This window comes from Gekko japonicus, unplaced genomic scaffold (assembly GCF_001447785.1).
Source record: "Gekko japonicus isolate JY-2015 unplaced genomic scaffold, Gekko_japonicus_V1.1 scaffold4547, whole genome shotgun sequence".
Classification (NCBI taxonomy): Eukaryota; Metazoa; Chordata; class Lepidosauria; order Squamata; family Gekkonidae; genus Gekko; species Gekko japonicus.
Window position 1 is genome coordinate 23,940 of NW_015169926.1, and position 19,149 is coordinate 43,088.

A 19,149-nucleotide genomic window follows, 5' to 3' on the forward strand; every position below is an offset into this window, starting at 1 on the left:
CTCCCTTTCTCACAATACAAGAACTCGTGGGCACTCCATGAAATTGCTGAGCGGTCGGGTTAGAACAGATAAAAGGAAGTACTTCTTTACCCAAAGAGTGATTAACACATGGAATTCACTGCCACAGTAAGTGGTGGCGACTACAAGCATGGACGGCTTCAAAAGGGAATTAGACAAGCATATGGAGCAGAGGTCCATCAGTGGCTATTAGCCACAAGGTATAGATAGGGGCTCTGGGGCAAGTGTTGCACAACAGTGGGAGGGCTTCTAATGTCCTGGCCCCACTGGTGGACCTCCTGATGACACCTGGTATTTCTGGCCACTGTGTGACACAGAGTGTTGGACTGGATGGGCCTTTGGCCTGATCCAACATTGGCGTCTCTTATGTTCTTATGTACATGTGTACAGTGGGAGGGCTTTTAATGCCCTGGCCCCACTGGTGGACCTCCTGATGGCACCAGGTATTTTTGGCCACTGTGGTGGACCTCCTGATGGCAACTGGTATTTTTGGCCACTGTGTGACAGAGTGTTTGACTGGATGGGCCTTTGGCCTGATCCAACATTGGCGTCTCTTATGTTCTTATGTACATTTGTGAGTTTCTTTAAAATGGTTGGTAAGTGTCAGAAGAACAAGGGGGGTGAAAGGGGGAGATGAGTGGGTGAGGTTATTGGTTGGTGATTGAGAGTGTGTGGGCAGAGCTATGAGGTGTGTGTGTCTGTGTGGAGAGAGAGAAGGCAGAGGGTTCAGTTTGAAGTCAGCAGCCAGCAGCTGTCAGTTGTGGTCAATCTGCACAGAGTCTGAGACATAGTCTTCTAACTAGAATCATATAGAAGTGCTGTGAAAGGCATTAAGATTCTAAAGGAGGAAGAAAATATACTTGAGGGGGCATATTAGGAAAAACCCAATATAGTCAGAGTATTTTAAGAATGTGAGGGGGAAAAGCTGACAGAGACCTGAATACGAAGGGAACAATTTTACTGAGCAACTTAATGAAACATCTTGTAGCCAATATGCTTCTTCTACAAATAAAGTTTTATCTTGTTTATTGCTAACCCAGAGTCTTATCCTCAGAAGCACATAGTCCAACAAAGGAGCCTTAGAGCTTGTCCACAATGCTGTGGGAAAGGTTAAGTGAAGACTGGAATTATATTCCTGGTGGCAGCATTGCATACATTGAGTGAGAGAAAGAAACAACAAGGAATTTAAAGCCACATCACACCTAACCACATGAAATAAGGGAGAGGTACCATCACTAGTTCCAGCTCCTGCCAACCTAGCAGTTTGAAAGCAAGAAATTGCAAGTAGATAAATAGGTACCGCTTCGGTGGGAAGGTAGCAGCGTTCCGTGCGCCTTGGTGTTTAGTCATGCCGGCCACATGACCACGGAAACATCTTTAGACAGCGCTGGCTCTTCAGGGTTGCCTTCTTTGGGACAATCCTTTAGGGCAACCTGCTGCCAGTGCTCCAGAGGTGTCTAGAAATCAGCATCGCATGGAAAGCAGATGAGTGTTGGGTAGGGCTTTCCTACTGATGGTTCCTCACTCTCCGGAAGCAGGCAAACTGATGACCATTGAGGGAGGAGGACCAGCAGGGGGAAGTCTCTTCCATCTTCACCTTCCCCTCTCCTTCCCCTCTGCTAGCTCTACATATTTCTGGCTAGGGAACCTGTGAGAACCCGAAAGCATCCAAAACAATTCATTCTAACATCTTAGAGTCAAGCGTACAGCAGAATCTGGACCATTGAACTAGAAGCATTCACCTTTCATGGAGACATCAGAGCAGACATCTGAACTGGGGGACGCCCACCGTTCTCCTCCTCCTTGAAAACCCTCTGTAGTATCACCTTCAGACTCTCCCTAGTTCGACTCCTTTTCTTCCTCCCAATCAGGAAATAGATGACTGGGTTCACACTGCTGTTTATGGAGGTACAGAAGAAACCCCAGATGTACAGGTCACGATAGGCGGAAGAATAAAAGTAATTGAGGATGTAAATGACATTAAATGGAAAGGCAAAAATCAGGAAGAAGAGGAGAGAAAGTGAGATGGCCACTAGAAGCTTTCCCCACTTGCGCCGTTGTGATTTAAAGTGGACTTTGATGAACAGAGCCAGAGTCGAGATACTCAGAAGCGGGAGGCAAAGAAGGGCATTCATGAAAAAGCACAGCTCCCAATAATCGAACTCCAAATTCCAATGGAGAATGAAGGGGAGTTCACAGACCAGTAAAGAGATGACCCATATAATAGTAGAGACAATGGTGGACAGGTGTGGTGGCTGATGGCATCGATGCCAAATTGGGAAGAAGACCAACACACATCTGTCAATGCCGATGACTGTAAGTAAAAATTGACCAGCAGTGTATGTGACATTGAAGAGCTCGTGGAAGAACCAAACCAAATGCTCAATGTGATATTTGAAGACAATTGGAAGCAGATTTGTACCCAGTGCAGCTGTGAGCACACCAAAGTCAGCCACAGCCAAATTGAGAATGTAGGTGGTGAAAGAGCTCCTCTTAATGCAGAAGCCAAGAAGACAGATGATGATTCCGTTCCCCACAAGTCCCAAAATGCAGACAGAGATGACAATAATTTCTGGAGTATAGTCTCGCGTATACTCTGAACGATTTGCGTACGTGGACATAGAATCATATCCCTCGTATTCTTCTCCAGTTTCCACAGTGGAGAGGGGCATCTGGCTTGAATTGCTCATTGTGCTCAAACTCTCCTTCGGAGGCTCTTGTCTCCTCTCGTCCTCTATATACCCCTGATAGGGAAAAAGAAAGAGGGATGTTCTGTTACTCCTACAGAGTTAAACAAATGGCACAGCTGAAGTCCCCCCCTTGTGCATCTGATCTCAGATACTGAATCAGTTTGACAACTTGTTGTGTGTGTTATGTGGTGTCACGTTGCTTCTGACTCATGGTGACCCTATCAATTAATGATCTCCAAGATGTTCTGTCGTTAACAGTTTTGCTCAGGTCTTGCAAACCGAGGGCCTTTGTGGCTTCCTTTTTTAAGTCCATCCACCTCCTGTTGGGTCTTCCTCTTTTCCTGCCTCCTTCAACATTTCCTAGCATTATTGTCTTTTCCAGTGAGTCTTATCTTCTCGTGAGGTGACAGAAGTAAGACAGCCACATACGATGGCTGCAACTTGACAGCACTTTACGCACACACAGGGGGGCCAGGACGTCCTGGATGGTCCCTCCATTCCCCATCATTAACAGGCCAGTCGGGGGGGGGGGATAGACATTCCCCCTAGTGTTGCAGAGACATTTCCCGCACAATTCAGAAGTAACACCAAAAAGGTCTAGAATCAAGATCTAGATGGGAAGGAAGCACAATAAAGTGCACTATGTTCTTCTGCCTTATCTGAATGTCAGTTTAAAACAAAAAGGGGTAAGGGCAGGGGAGAGCGAGAAAGAATTGCTTCTAATGGTCATATGCTTGAGAGAAAGAGATAGGAAGATGATTGCGTTTGCTCAGTTTGATAGCCAGAATCTTCTAGACTCACATGATGCAGCTCCATATAGAGAGAGATTAGGAAAGTCTAAGAACTGTAGAATGGGTAAGGTTTGTTTACTCCTGTAGACCTACCAGAATGTCACTGGACAGGAGACATTTGCGTTTTCCAATTATTTTTATCCATCTCCAGGTTTTAAAATCATCTACACATTACAAAGTCATAAGAACATGTGAACATAAGAGAAGCCAATGTTGGATCAGGCCAATGGCCCATCCAGTCCAAAACTCTGTTGTCACACAGTGGCCAAAAATACCAGGTGCCATCAGGAGGTCCAGCAGCGGGGGCCAGGACACTAGAAGACCTCCCACTGTTGCCCCCCCAGCACCAAGAATACAGAGCATCCCTTGCCCCAGCCCGAGAGTTCCTATCTATACCTTGTGGCTAATAACCACTGATGGACTTCTGTTACATATGCTTATCTAATTCCCTCTTGAAGCTGTCCATGGTTGTAGCCGCCGCCACCTCCTGTAGCAGTGAATTCCATGTGTTAATCACTCTTTGGATGATTTTGTTTCCTGGGGAACCATATGAGGGTTTTGCATGTCATATGTACCAACCCAGATATAAACACCATACAATAACTGGGTTACAGATTTAGCCTTCCATACATGAATGGCCTCAGGGACATGTTGACCACCATGAATGTTAAAAAAAGGTATCATAGCAGTATTGGGATATTTGGTCAATACAGAAAAGTTTCCCCAATCATAGAAGCAGGACAATGAGTGCAGTAAATCAATATCCCAAGGAGAATGTTGCAAAAAAGGTAAACTTACATGTATTCAAGTCGATTCGGTTCACATTCAGGTTGTAGACAAATGAAGAGAGAAAAGCCTAACCTAAAGAGTACTGGACACTGGATCTACAGGAGAGTCCTATAGAGACATTTGTCTCCATGGAAGGCCATGTGGAGGAAATGAGAGGACAAAGCGAGCGAGAGGGAAGGGGTCAGAGGGCAGCTCCCAGGTTAAGGCAAAGAGAGATATCCTATTCAAAGAGACAACAACTAGGAACCCTTAGAGTGATGTACCCCCCACCCAATGTCCAGGCATGCTGAGTTGCTCCCTCCAACAAATAGACAAGGTAAGTGCTTATTTTCATTGGATTGACCAGCCTTTATAATATTAAACATTTATTCCCAAATAGCTGGTATGGTATTGGCTCCACTGCACAACACCCATTTCTTCCATGACTACAGTGGAGCCAGTCTGAGCTCCACGGGGGAGTTTGGAGTCTAAAACTGGTTTGCCATGTATTCTGTGGGTACAAACAGAAAAATGCTGACAGGCACAAAATTCCCATTGCACATTTAATACACATCCCTCAGCAAAAATGAGGAGCCTGTAGATACACATACCTGTGAAGGAACAGCTTTCTTCAGGTATGGTGACTGGTAGCCATCTTGGTCTATGGTAGAACAGCTAGATTTGAGTCCAGTAGCACCTTAGAGACCAATAGGATTTCCAGGGTAGGAACTTTCAAGAGTCAAAGCTCTCTTCAGGAGATCCCATGGATTTCCACTCCATGCAGCTGAATCTGGTGCCGTCAATGGAGACAGTTTCCGAGGTTAGCCTTGTTGAGTGGAAGATGGCAACTGTCCATCGTCCTGGGCTGGAATGACGGCAGACTTGCAGATAGACCTTTCCAGTTCCAGCTGAGGAGGGGAAGTGTCTGCTGTTCTCCAAGCTCAGTTCAAATGGTATAAAACATCTTACAGTTAGCTTGATAATATCATATGAGAAAATGTTCTTATCTTAGATGTTAAGACAGCCTTCAGCAGCAGATGGAGACTTTTGCAATGGGAGCCTGATGGCCTAAAAAGGCACTGTGAACCCAGATCTGAAGAAAAGTATTTCTTTGTTATGCTAACATTAAGAACATGAGAACATAAGAGAAGCCAATGTTGGACCAGGCCAATGGCCCATCCTGTCCAACACTCTGTCACACAGTGGCCAGAAATACCAGGTGCCATCAGGAGGTCCACCAGTGGGACCAGGACACCAGAAGCCCTCCCGCTGTTGCCCCCCCAGCACCAAGAATACAGAGCATCACTTGCCCCAGCCCGAGAGTTCCTATCTGATACCTTGTGGCTAATAGCCAGTGATGGACGTCTGCTCCGTATGCTTTCTGCCATTCCATTTCCTTCCTCAATCTCTCCAACCGGATTATCATACTTATAAAATTGTATTGTATATATGGGAGAGTTGTTACCTGCCCTGAGCCCATGTAAGGGATGGGTGGGATATAAATGCAATAAATAAATAAATAAATAAAACATGTGAAATAAAAATCCATACACAAATGTCAGAATCGGCAGACGGAAAATAAATCCTGAATCAGGTTGGAGAGTAGGGTTGCCAACCCCAGGTTGGGAAATCCTGAGAGATTTAGGGATGGAGCCTTGGGAGGGTGGGGTATGAGGAGGGGAGAGGCATTGTCAGTACATACCACCACACAGCCCTCCCTACAAAGCAGCCATTTTCTCCAGGGAAACTGATCTCTGTAGCCTGGAGGTTGGTTGTAATTTCGGGAGAACCAAATGAAGAATTTAACTGGGAAGTTCGTTCATGAACCGAATCGGTTCGTAGTTCATCGCCTAGCAATCCCCATTGAAAGCGACTGCAGGCCTTTAAACGGTTTGCAGAAAGCCAAAAAATACAGCTGAGTGAGGGGGAACAACTTGCTCCTCACCACTGAGTGGTTTTTGCTGCTTTCGTGGTGAACAGAAAACAGGGGTTTAAAGGGACTCGGAGCCCTTTTAAACCCCTGCTTTCCACTCTATCCATGAACCACCTCAAATCAACACAAACTGCTTTTTGTCATCTTCGGGGCATTGAACAGGGGTCACTGGGGCCGTGGGGGGAAGTATTCATGAATTTCCTGCATTGTGTAAGGGAGTGATGACCCTTTCAACTCTATGATTCTAAAAATTCATGGAAATTCATGATGTTAGATCTGTCATGAACTTAGTTCAAGAACCACAAACAGGGCAAATTCCTAATGTCATCATTTGGCCCCCCGGAAGAGCTCAACAGCAACTGTAAACACTGGCAAGTGACACCAGACTTATAACTGGCAGGCAGCCAAGAAAGATGCCATGCATGGTGGCACTCAGTCAGTGAGAGGGGAAGCTCCAGTGGCAAACAATTGAAGCAGTGCCTCAAGAATGCATTGTCCTACACATGTAAAAGTAGCCATTGTTGGAAGGTGCAGGAAAATAACATGGAAAGACACACTGGGTAGTAGATCAGCGTAGATCACTCATCAGGATAACTAGGGTAGTTTGTGAAATATAGCCAGGCTAGACAATGTATTGAAATTTGTTTAGATAATCGGTTTCAAAAAGGCAAAAGTTTATTGAGGTCATAAGACCAGTCACCATAAATACAGATAAAAAGGACAATTCAAAATGAATGAATACATAAATAATAGATATATGTGTAAAAGACACACTCATATATGGCTAATCAGTTTCAAACACAAATCTCCAAGACAAAAAAAAACCCTTAGATTTTTTTGGACAGCAGTCTTTTCAATCTTTTCAATTTCTTGCTTTGTGCAGGGGGTTGGACTAGATGGCCCTGAAGCTCCCTTCCAACTCTAGAAGTTCAGGGAAGTTTGTAACTTTATTTGAGAACCACAAACAGGCAAAATTCCTGACAAATTTTGTTTTGTGCTTTGATTTGTGCCCATCCCTAATCAGGATTCAGAACCATTCACTTCAAGGCACTTCCTATCACATGCAAAGCCCTTCATGGCCTTGGACCCCCATACCTGCAGAACTGCTTCTCCTCCTTTGCTCTACCACAATAGCTTTGCTCATCTGAGTAGGACCTTCTGGGAGTGCCACCCTGCAAACGGGGAAAAAACAGCAGATCATACATGTCTATAGACTGTACTTTTCCTCCTGTGGAACCATTGTTGCCAATCTCCAGGTGGGGGCTGGAGATCACTTGTAATTACAACGGCTCTCCAGATGTCAGAGATCAGTTCTCCTGGAAAAAATGGTGGACTCTGTGTCATTATACCTTGCTGATATGGTGCAGGGTCTGCCAGACTCAGGTTCTTGCTATGGAAGCTGACTGGGTGATTCGGACCACTCACATACTTTCAGCCTAACTTACCTCACAGGATTGTTGTGCAGATCAAAAGAGGGAGAGAAGAATTATGTGAGCTGCTTTGGTCCCCACTGGGGAGAAAGACTACTTTTCCTAGGTAGAGGTTGCAGGGAGCAGGGAAGAGTTGGAAACCTGAGGTCAGGGGGCAGATAACAGAAGGATGATGGTTGGCTGGGGAGGAGAGGGGTTGCCAACTCCAGGTTGGGAAATTTCTGGAGATTTGAGGGTGGAGCTTGAATAGACTGGGGTTTGAGAAGGGGTGGGACCTCAGCCAGATCCATAGACTCCACCCTCCAAACCAGCCATTTCCTCCCTGGGAACTGTTGTTGCCAATCTCCAGGTGAGGGCTGGAGACCACTCAGAATTACAACTGCTTTTCAGATGGCAGAGATCAGTTCCCCTGGAGAAAATGGTGGTCTCTATCATTATACCCTGTTGAGATTGCCACAGCAAATTGACACTGAGTGCCCAAGGCTGTGGCACCCATCTAGTGTATTTATTTCCACAATGGGTCTTATTCCTATTAATATATAAAAGCCAAGCCATGTTGGTGACAACTTACCTACTCTCCCATTGGCCACTGGAGAATCTACCTTGGTGCCTATTTGCCCATCCCACCAGCTGTTCCATTCTTATACCCCCACTTCTGATGTGTTGTACCTTGGGAGTTATAGCTCTCAGCTGGCCTTACTGCAGCCATAGCAAAGGGAATTAGAACTACAGCTCCCAAGCTGGGAGTCCCAAGAGGCTGTGGGGCATTAGCAGAGTGTCAGTTGTAGTGTTAATCAGTTAAACTGTTCAACAGGAGTTGGGGGGAAAAGCGCAGGACATCTCCCTGAATTACAATTGACCTCCACACTAAAGAGATCTGTCCCCATGGAGAAAATGGTTGCTTTGGAGGGTGAGCTCTATGGCAGTATACTTCACTAAAGTCCTTCAACTAAAGCCCCCACTAAACCTTCACTAAAGCCCTCCCCTAAGTATTGCCAACCTCTAGGAGATCTTCAGCTATTACATTGGAGACAATGGCTGCGTTGGGCAGTGGACTCTGTGACATTATACCCTGCTAAGGTCCCTCCCCACCCCAAACCCTGCCCTTCCCAAGCTCTACCCCTCAAATCTATGGGTATTTCCCAACCCAGAGTTGGCAAATTTGTACCTGACTACACAACCACTTTCCAGACCCTTGGAACCCAGAAAAGATGGCATAGGAGGAAGTGCACTCCTACCTTAGCTGCCACTGCATAACCCCAAACCAACATAAGTCAGGGGTAGAGGGAACCATATCTGTTACCATGTGGCTCTCCTCCCACACTACCCACCTGAGGCAGCAAAATGACTTGAGAAAACCCTGCCTTATAGCTAAGCAAAAGGAGATAAACATGGTTGGCCTCCCTCTAATTTCCCCTTCCCTCCGCCACCCCACCAACCACAGCCACTCACCTGTAGCCTCTTTCTAGAGCTCATTGTAGTTCTTCCCACAACAGGCCTTCCTCCGTGTGTGTGTATGTATGTATGTGTGTATGTGTGTGTGTGTGTGTGTGTTCGTGTGTGTGTCTTACTCAATTATTTATGTGTGTGTGTGTCTTACTCAATTGAGTAAGACGCAGCAGGGACAAAATGCGCTCCGTCAGCCATTGGCCAGCCAGCTGCTGCTCAAGGCTGCTGCCATGCCATTGGCTGGGAGGTGGGAGGCGAACACTGTGAGTGAACGCCGCAGCCAGGAGCCGGGGAAGGGAGGCTGCAATGCCAGGCAATGGTGCTGGGTTGGGAGTGAAGGCAGGGACGGCACCAGGAGGGTGCAGCGGTCCCGGAGAACCGGGTTGTCATCGAGGGGGACAGCAGAGACTGGGGATGGTGGAGGAGGAGGTCATTCCCGACTGCCCGCCTGGTCCACCTCACTCCAACACCTTCTTCAGAGGCGGGGGCCCTCCACCAGGCCTGCCTTGCCTCCGGGATGGGGGGGGGCGGCCGCGCCGCCCTTCCCTCACCTGCTGCGGCCGGGGACAGTTAGGCAGCAGCCCCTTCTTCGGGGGACTTCCCTCTTTTGACCTGGGGACAGGGGAGGCGGCTACGACTCGCTTCCCCCACCTGCTGTGGCTTCGGCAATGGAGGTGGCGGGCCCTTCTTGTAAGGGGGAGCAGGCCAGCCCCCTTCCCCGCTGCCAGGCCTCTCTCTGGCCGCCGCGCCATGCTTCCCTTGCTCGGAGCAGCCTTCACTGTCCAGGCAGTGGGCCCTGCATTGGGGGAGGGCTCCACTTGCCCTGGCTGTGCTCGGGGAGGGGTGAGGCCACCACATGGCCCACCCCGGGACAGATTCGGGGGGGCAGCACAGCCCCCTTGCCCCGCAGCGACTGCTCTCCCTAGGGCTCATTGCCTCTTCCCGCAACGGGCATTCCTCCTAGTATGTATATATATATATAGCCATATATAATTATAAGTTACAATTCTATATATTTTCTAAGCTACAATGTCATATTTTCCTTTCTGGTTTTCCCCCCTGTTATTGTACACATATACATTTTGATTAAGGGATGTCCCTAACATTTGTAAGATTGACCTAACATTGTGATTTTGACAACTATATTTTTATGCTTTCCTCCCCTTTCCCTTCCCCCCCCATTCTGTATCCCTCTAAAAATTCAACTAAAAATCTAGAAAGAAAGAAAGAAAGAAAGAAAGAAAGAAAGAAAGAAAGAAAGAAAGAAAGAAATCTCCTAAAGCCTTGCAAAGCCCCTGTGAATCAGATGACTGGCAGTGTGTAAAATGCATTTCCTGCCCGCCAGCAAATGAGGCGGTGGGAGGCGAGATTGACACATACCTGTGAAGGATCAGCTTTCTTCAGATATGGTGACTGGAAGAGAGCTTCAGGAGATAGTTAGTCTGCAGTAGAACAGCTAGTCCAAGAGCCCCTTAGAAACCATCAAGATTTCCATGGTAGGAGCTTTGAAGAGTCAAAGCTTCCTTCCGGAGAACCCATGGATTTCCGCTCCATGCAGCTGAAAGTGTTGCCTTCAATAAAGACAGTTTCTGAGGTTAGCCTTGTTGAGTGGAAGATGGCAATCGTCCCTTGTCTTGGGCTGGAATGGCAGCGGGCTTCCAGATGGACTTTTCCATTTCCCACTGAGAAGGGGAAGCGTCTGCTGTACTCCAAGCTCAGCTCAAATTGTATATGACATCCTACCGTTAGCTTGATATCATCTGGGGAAAAGTTCTAATCTTAGACATCAAGATAGCCTCCGCCCGAGGCTTATGCCCAAAAAAGGCTTGGTCCTAAAAGGCTCTGTGGGCCCAGATCCAATGAAACATTTTTTCCCCTTTCATATATTAACATTCTGCCTTTCCGTTCTCAGTCTCTCCAGCTCGATTATTGTGTGAAATAAAAAATGAGTTCAAAATGTCAGAATTGTCAGATGGAAAATAAATCTTGAAAAAGGGTGGAGAGGAGGGTTGCCAGCTCCAGGTTGGGAAATTCTTGGAGATTTGGAGATGGAGCCTGAGGGGGAGGGGCATCGGCAGTCCCGGATTGACAATTAAGCAAGATCAGCACGTGCTTAGGGCATCAGCGGAAGGGGGGCACCACAGAGGTTTCCCCCCTAGCTTTCCTGCCCTTAACTCTATCACCGCCACCCTCGACTATGTAGGGCTATCTTTCGGCTATGCTCCTGCAGAGTGCAGGTGGGTTGGACTAGATGACCTGCTAGATCCCTTCTAACTCTAACATTCTATGATTCTATGACTTCAGTCAATTTTTGTGATTGTCCTTATCGGCTTTGTTCTACTTTAAAGGTGTTGTCGGAGATCACATTTTGCTTCCATCTTGTCAGTTAAGTCATGGAAGGGCCAACGGGCACCATTGTGGGGCTTTCTTTAGTGCATCAGTTGGCCTTAATCCCGCCCTAGGGATGTTGCATCTCCGGTGGTGCAGAGCAGAACTGCCGAAAAAGGGAGTGCTCTGATGGTTCCTTTTTTTGGGGGGGGGGCTGGCTGGCTTCTTTTGACTTGGTGAGGGGAACATATCTGGATTCCAGTTTCTTATGGCAGGGAAGAAGGAATACAAAAGAACAATCCTGTCATTCTAAGGCCATTCTCCTCAGTTGAAGTTGGGTTGTGCCTTGCCAAAGGATAGTGGGGGGCTGTCTAGAGACAGAGAATTCATTTTAAAACTTTGACACAGAACTGTCATAACTCTACAGATTTTCCTTATATGTCATTTAAGTACAATGGAATCTGCCTGTGAGAAAGAAAGCAGCTTTTGGCCCTTGGAATGGGCATCACCAGGGGTCATTTCCTGCAGGAGCGCACAGGAGCGGAGCTCCAGCAGTAAAGAGCCCAGGGGGCGGGCACATGCAACAAGCCACACCCCCTGCTCCCAGAAGCCCTCAGTCAGACCAAGAAGAAGCCAGGTAAGCTGCAGAGCCCCCCCCCCCACCCCCTGCTCCCAGAAGCCCTCAGTCAGACCAAGAAGAAGCCAGGTAAGCTGCAGAGCCCCCGGTCCAAAACAGTCCAGTGGCACCTTTAAGACCAGGTTTTATTCAGGTACAAGCTCACCCTCCTCTGTGATAACAGATCTGCATGTCCCCCCCCCCAATAGCTAGCAATCCAAAACAGTCCAGTGGAGCCTGCGCTGTGGGTGTTGCCTTCTGACACACTTCCGGTGAGGTCAGGGTGTGTGGCATATGCAAATGAGCTCCTACACCTCTTTTTCTGCGAAATGACATCACAACTGGGTTTCAACTCGGGTTCCATCCGTACAACTTTTTTCCTCTTTGAAAACCTTCTGGAGGATCATCTTCATGTTCTCCCTCTGTGTAGACTTCCATTGCCTCCCAACCAAGATATAAATAGCTGGGTTTACACTGCTATTTAAACAGGCAAATAGCAGTGCACTGTCTGATGCGTATAATGGTAAGTGATTGAAAATACAGAGGATGAACATGACATTCAATGGAAAAGCAAAGAGGAGGAAGAAGAGAAGGGTGAGTAAGATGATGGTCAAAAGTTTCCCCCTCCGATGCTGTCGTGCTTTCAAACAGATTTTGATGAAGAGGGCCACAGTGGCAATCGTCATGACCGGGAGGCACAGCACAGCATTCACAATAAACTGAACACACCCTGCCATCTTTTCCCCCTCTAAATTAAGAAGCAGAAGAGTGTAGGTAACCGCGGTAAACAGGAAGGAGAGGACCCAAATCAGTGCACATACAATAGTAGACAAATGCGGTGGCCGGTGGCATCGATGCCAAAGTGGGAAGAAGACGGCCACACACCTGTCGATGCTGATAGCCGTCAGCAGAAATTGACTACTGCTGTATGTCGATAGGAATAGGAAAAAGAAGACAAAGAGTATAATGAGAGTATCATGAATAAATCCAACCCAAGAATAAACAACAAAAAATATAGCTGTTAGGAGGACCCCGAAATCAGCGACGGCCAAGTTCAAGATGTAGGTGCTGAAAGGATTCCTCTTAATACGGAAGCCGAGAAGCCAGATGACAATCCCGTTCCCCACGGCTCCAAGAATGCAGATGACCAATACGGAGATACGAATACCTACACTATCATCGATACTATTGTGGCTTTCAACATCAGTGGTATTACGAGATGAAATCTCTTCTGAAACGTTCCCATAATTGATACTGTCATTCGGGAGAAAAGAGTAAGTATAACTTGGGTGATCATAATGATCCAGGGCAGCATCCATAATGGGAAGGGTTGTCGGGCTGGATATTAGTTATGATGCTCAGTTTCTTCTTTCAGGATTCTGGTCTTGACTTGTCTTTACATTTCTGTTAGGAGAAAGGAAACCATGAACGATTCAATTCTTGTTTTTTGTTATCCCCCTCCCCCCGTGACACTCAGAATGGAGATGGAGGAAGAGGAACAGAGGATATTACCAGAAAAAAGGTAAACTAAGTAGATCCAGTTCACATTCATTGCAGGCATGGCAGGAAATAAATAGAAAATAATAAATAAATAAATAAATTCAGATTGCAGTGAGGAGGAGAAGAGGAAGAAGAGATTGGATTTATACCCCGCCCTTCCCTACCCAAAGGTGTCTCAGGGCGGCTTACAATCTCCTTTCCCTTCCCCTCCCCACAACAGACACCCCCTGTGAGGTAGGTGGGGCTGGGAGAGCTCTTGACAGAAACTGCTCTTTTTCCAGGACAGCTCTTATCAGAACTACGGCTTGCCCAAGGTCATCCAGCCAAGTGCAAGTGGAGGAGTGGGGAATCAAACCCGGTTCTCCCAGATTAGAGTCCGCACACTTAACCACTGCACCAAACTGGCTGGAAAGAGAAGCCTACCCTAAAGAGTACTTTCCCTATCACAGATGGCCAACTTGTCGGGCATCATGTGCGTGGTGGAAGTATGAGGGGCTGGGCATTTAAAGGAGAGACTTGCAGAGACCGGGATCTCCATTGAAGGACATGTGAGAAGAGACAGTGAAAGAACACAGGGAGAGAGAGAGGAGGGGTAAGAAGGAAGCTCCCAGGTTAAGACAAAGAGAGGCATCCCATTCAAGGAGATAACACCTATACACGCTTAGAGTGATACAGCCAACCGCAGTGTCCAGCTGAGTTGCCCACTCCAACAAGGAGACATGCTGCAACTGGCCAAGGTAAGTGTGTATTTTCATTGGACTGACAAGCCTTTATTATGTTAAAAAAAATTACTCCCGACTATCTGAACTGCTTTATTTGTCTCTCAAAGTACTCTCTTGAGCTGTTATTGGCTCCACAGCACAACCCCCATTTCTTACATGGCTACAGTGGAGCAAACAGAAAAGAGCTGGCAGGCTCCTATCACCCATTTAATACACACTCCTTGTGCTGTCCTTCCGCAAACACGAGGAGCCTGTAGAGGGAGGCTTACATAATCTTGGTCCACCATTTTGGAGAAGCATTAATGAGGCAGGGGAAATACTGATGGTGACACAGATATCTGGAGAGGGGATCTTTGACTCCTGAAAGCTTATGCCCCGAGAATCTCATGGGCTTCTATGGTGCAACTGGACTCTAATCTATTGGTTTTACATGATGCTAGAACAGCTACCCTCGTAAACTGAGAGAACAGAGACAATATGAGGAAACTGGAACGGAATCAGAGAAAGGGAGAGAGGGGGATGGGAAGGACCCTTTCAGGGATATCAGCCAAAAAATGGGATAGGTTAGAGTCTGTCAATAACCGAGACATAGATGTTGTTTCAGAGGGTAGCCACGTCTGGCTATATTAGGCTGCGGTCACATGGAGCATTAGCCATGCTACAGAGACGGAAGATAGGCGGATTTTCCAGGCGCGATCACACTGCAACATCTGGGAAGCGTAGAGCTCCCGTGTGTTAGAGTCTGTCAATAACCGAGACAAAGATGTAGTTTCAGAGGGTACCCACGTCTGCCTATATTAGATCAGCTAAATGCAAATCCAGTAGCCCCTTAAAGGTTCCCTTGCTCGAAAGCCAGTCAAATCCGACTCTAGGGTTGCGGTGCTCATCTCCGTTTCCAAGCCGAAGAGCCAGCGCTGTCCAAAGATGTTTCTGAGGTCATGTGGCCGGCATGACTAAACACCAAGGTGCACGGAACGCTGTTACCTTCCCACCAAAGTGGTCCCTATTTATCTACTTGCAATTTCTTGCTTTCGAACTGCCAGATTGGCAGGAGCTGGAACTGGAGACGGGAGCTCACTCTGTCATGCGGCACTCAGGTCTCGAACTGCTGAACTACCGACCTTCCACAGCCTGCAGTTCAGCGTCTTAACCACTAAATGCAAATCCAGTATCCCCTTAGAGACCCACAAGTTTGTGGGGGAAATCTTGTTGGTCTCTAAGGTACTGGACTCAAATCCAGGCATACATCTTTCCTTTATTTAAAACATCTTATCCAACCTATCAGGATAAAGAATTTTTCAAAGGTCACTGTGGATCATTTTTCATACATTGATTTTATTTAGTTTATTTATAACCCTCATTTCTCCCCAGTGGGGACCCAAAGTGGCTCGCCTCATTCTCCTCTCCTCAATTTTATACTTTCAATTTTATACTGTGAGGGACGTCAGGATTCAAGAACATGACCTGCCAAAGGTCACCCAGTGAGTTTTCATGGCATGAGCGGGTATTTGAACCTAGGACTCCCAGATACTGGTCCAACAACACTCTTAACCACCATACCACATGAACATATGACACTGCCTTGTGCTGAGTGGAACAACACTATGAGACATTCCAGGACAGTTTCTTCCAGCTGACAAGGAGTCTCCATGATCCCTGGAGATGCTCTGAAGGAAGGGTGCCTGTGGAATGCAGTATGTTCATCCTCTGGCATCTCCATTGAGAAACATCTACAGCCTTCAAGAGCCCCTGTGAATCAGACGACTGGTTGTGCAAAATGTATTTCCTGCCCCCAGAAAATGAGCTAGTGGGTGATGAGATTGACACCTACCTGTGAAGGATCAGCTTTCTTCAGATACGGTGACTGGAAGATGGTTTCAGAGGGTAGCCATCTTGGTCTGCAGTAGAAGAACCAGATCCAAGTCCTGTAGCAACTTAGGAACAGACACAATTTCCAGGGTAGGAGGTTTCAAGAGCCAAAGCCCCCTTCCGGAGATCCCATGGACTTCCTCTCCATGCAGCTGAATGTGGTGTCTTCAATAGAGACAGTTTCCGGGGTTAGCCTTGTTGAGCGGAAGATGGCAACTGTCCCTTGTCCTGGCCTGGAACGGCAGCAGACTTGCAGATACACTTTGCCAGTTCCGGCTGAGAAGGGGAAGTGTCTGCTGTTCTCCAAGCTCAGTTCAAATTGTATAAAACGCCTTACGGTTAGCTTGATAATATCATGTAACATTCTTATCTTAGGCATCACGGCAGCCTTCAGCGGAAGACGGAGGAAACTTTTGCAATGGTATACTACAAAAACTAGAACAGAAAAAAGGGAAAGGGAAAGCTACATATAAGGGAGAAAGTAAAGAACCCACTACTAACTAAAAACCCAAGAGAGGAGATCTCCAACTAGCTTTTTATACTTCATTCAGACTTTTCATCTTTGTACTTCTTATGAACTGTGTCAATCTTTTAACCCTTTTAACCATCCCCAGTTACATTTAATTGCCCAATAACAGTGCCCCCCATCATCCCCTAGAACCAAAGTTCTCAAAGGCACAATTCAGAGTCCTTCAGCCTTTACTTCTTCTCTCTCTTCCGCAGTTTGTAGGAACTTTTTGGGGCTGATGCCCCCTGCTCACCTGGAGGATTTTGATGAAGGGTTGCAACAGTCATAAATGATGAGAGATGCAGCAGGCTGTTATGTTCTCCACCAAAAGCGATCCCGCAAGCCTCAAAGCAAACATGAGAGATGCAGCAGGCTGTTAATGTTTCCCACAAAAAGCGATTCAGCAAGCATCAAAGCAAGCAACATGCCTCCCAGGCAAAAATTGTGTGTTTCGACAGATTCTTCTTCAGGCAGACACATTTTTTCCTGGAACCAAAGCTCACGATGCTACAGTGCACAAGTCGACAATTCTCCGCCTGGGAGGCGCGTTGCTTCCTTTGATGCTTGCTGAATTACTTTTTGTGGAGAACATAACAGCCTGCTGCGTCTCTCATGCTTGCTTTGAGGCTTGCTGAATCGCTTTTGGTGGAGAACATAACAGCCTGCTGCATCTCTCATCCTTTACAACTGCTGCAACCTCCACCAGTCTCTTATCAGGAGCAAGATAGTCTACGGCATTGGAATAGGTCTCTGTAGCTGTGGACTTTTCTGTTAGTAGATATATAATTCAGGGCTATTTTTGTGCAGGAACACACAGGAACAGTGTTCCGGCTGGCTTCAGAGTTGGCCACGCCCACTACAGCCAAAACCTCTGGGTGCCTGGCTACAGAGGGAAGGCCTGGAGAGTGACCCCCCATTACTCCGAGATGGGTGGGCCGGGGGGGCTGGAAGGATCAGAGATGCATTTAAATGCCTCCCCTGGCTTGTCCAAGGGCCAGCTTGCCTGGGCTCCCCGCAGCTGCGGGGTGCCCAGACAAGCCAAGGGAAGGCATGGGGTGTGTGGCCTAATATGCTAATGTGCTTCTGCTGTTGGGTGTGGCTTATTATTTGCCGTGTTTCCCGTGTGTTTGTTGCTCACCTGTAGGATGGCAATTCTATCGGAGAAGCTTTGCATTTGCTACTTGCCAGGCTCTGTAAAGGCATCAGAAAGGCTGGCACGCATCCTGCTTTGTTGGAGACTCTTAAAAAGAGGTATCTTCGAGCACTCACTACCTTTTCTCTGTTTGCAGCCACACTCTTTGGCCCAATCTGCATCCAGCATTTGCTCCACTGTCTTACCAACCCCACGCTGGAACAGAAATTCCCCTCTGCATTGCATGCCACTTTCGCTTTGATTGATTGTCGGATTTTATGGCAGCATCCGGACTGCATGCTGCTTTCACTTTGTTTGCTCTCTGGTTTTATGGAAGTGTCTGCATAGATTTGTGGCCGTTTTATGGCCATTCAGGGGTGACTCTGCAGTCAGTACGTCGTTGGCCCAGGGTGTTTGGATGTTGTTATGAGACAGACTTATTTATGATTTTATATCTGCTTACACAAGGTAACAAATGGACTGTGCAAATACCATGAGCCAAAGAAAGCTGTTTGCATCACCTAGTGTGACAGAGGGATCTCACATAGGGAAAGCTTGCCTGTCTTCTATGTTAATGAAGCCAGCACACATTCAGCTCAAAGGATGATGGGAAGAAGAACCACATGTTAGCTGTACTAATGTTAGAGAGAATTGTTATAAAATGATGTATAGGTGGTACATGACTCTGAAAAAAATTGCAAATATGAACCAGAATATGTCAAACAAATGTTGGAAATGCAAGAGTCACGAGGGCTCATTTTACCATATGTGGTGGACTTGCGAGAAAGCTGTAGACTTTTGGACAAAAGTCCACAAAGAAATGCAAAAAATATTGAAATGCTCTTTCAAAAAGGCACCAGAAATTCTGCTTTTGGGATTGAAAATGGAAGAAATCAATACGACTAAAAAGACCTTATTCTGGTACTTAATTACAACAGCGAGAATGATTTATGCACAATTTTGGAAAACAGAGAAAGTGCCAGAAATCGAAGACTGGATACAAAAAGTTCTGTTCATGGCAGAAATGGATAAAATTATGAAAAAGTGGAATAACAAAGAAGATGACGTGTTTTTTCAAGAATGGAGTGACTTTAAAATATATCTGGAAAAGAACTGGGATGTGAAACAAAACTTAATATGTTTAGATCAATATTAAGTCAAATGATGTTATCTTGAGATTGTAATGATAAGAAAATGATATAATTAATGATGTAAAGTAATGTGGAGTAGGGGGGGAAGCATTGCGGGAAGCCACTGGAGGGAGGGGAGGAAATGGGAATGGGGTAGACAATGGAAAGGATGAAATGGTTTAATTCTAAATGTTGAATTCCTAAGAAAATAAAATTTGTTTACCAAAAAAAAAAAAAGAAGCACATGTTAGCCATTGTGGAGCAG

General features: G+C 46.5%; 2 protein-coding genes across 2 annotated transcripts; both read right to left on the reverse strand.

Annotated features, from left to right (window-relative positions):
• Positions 1–1,763: 1,763 nt before the first annotated feature.
• On the reverse strand, positions 1,764–2,708 carry LOC107115768 (mas-related G-protein coupled receptor member H-like). Its single transcript, XM_015417533.1, has one exon. It carries the CDS (start codon positions 2,706–2,708, stop codon positions 1,764–1,766), a length of 945 nt encoding a protein of 314 aa, XP_015273019.1.
• A 7,576-nt stretch (positions 2,709–10,284) lies between these two features.
• LOC107115769 (mas-related G-protein coupled receptor member H-like) lies at positions 10,285–13,342 on the reverse strand. The gene is made up of 2 exons (XM_015417534.1): positions 12,565–13,342; positions 10,285–10,292 (listed from the first exon to the last, which is right to left on the reverse strand). The coding sequence occupies exons 1-2, from the start codon at positions 13,340–13,342 to the stop codon at positions 10,285–10,287; spliced, it is 786 nt and encodes a 261-aa protein (XP_015273020.1).
• Between the last annotated feature and the right edge of the window lie 5,807 nt (positions 13,343–19,149).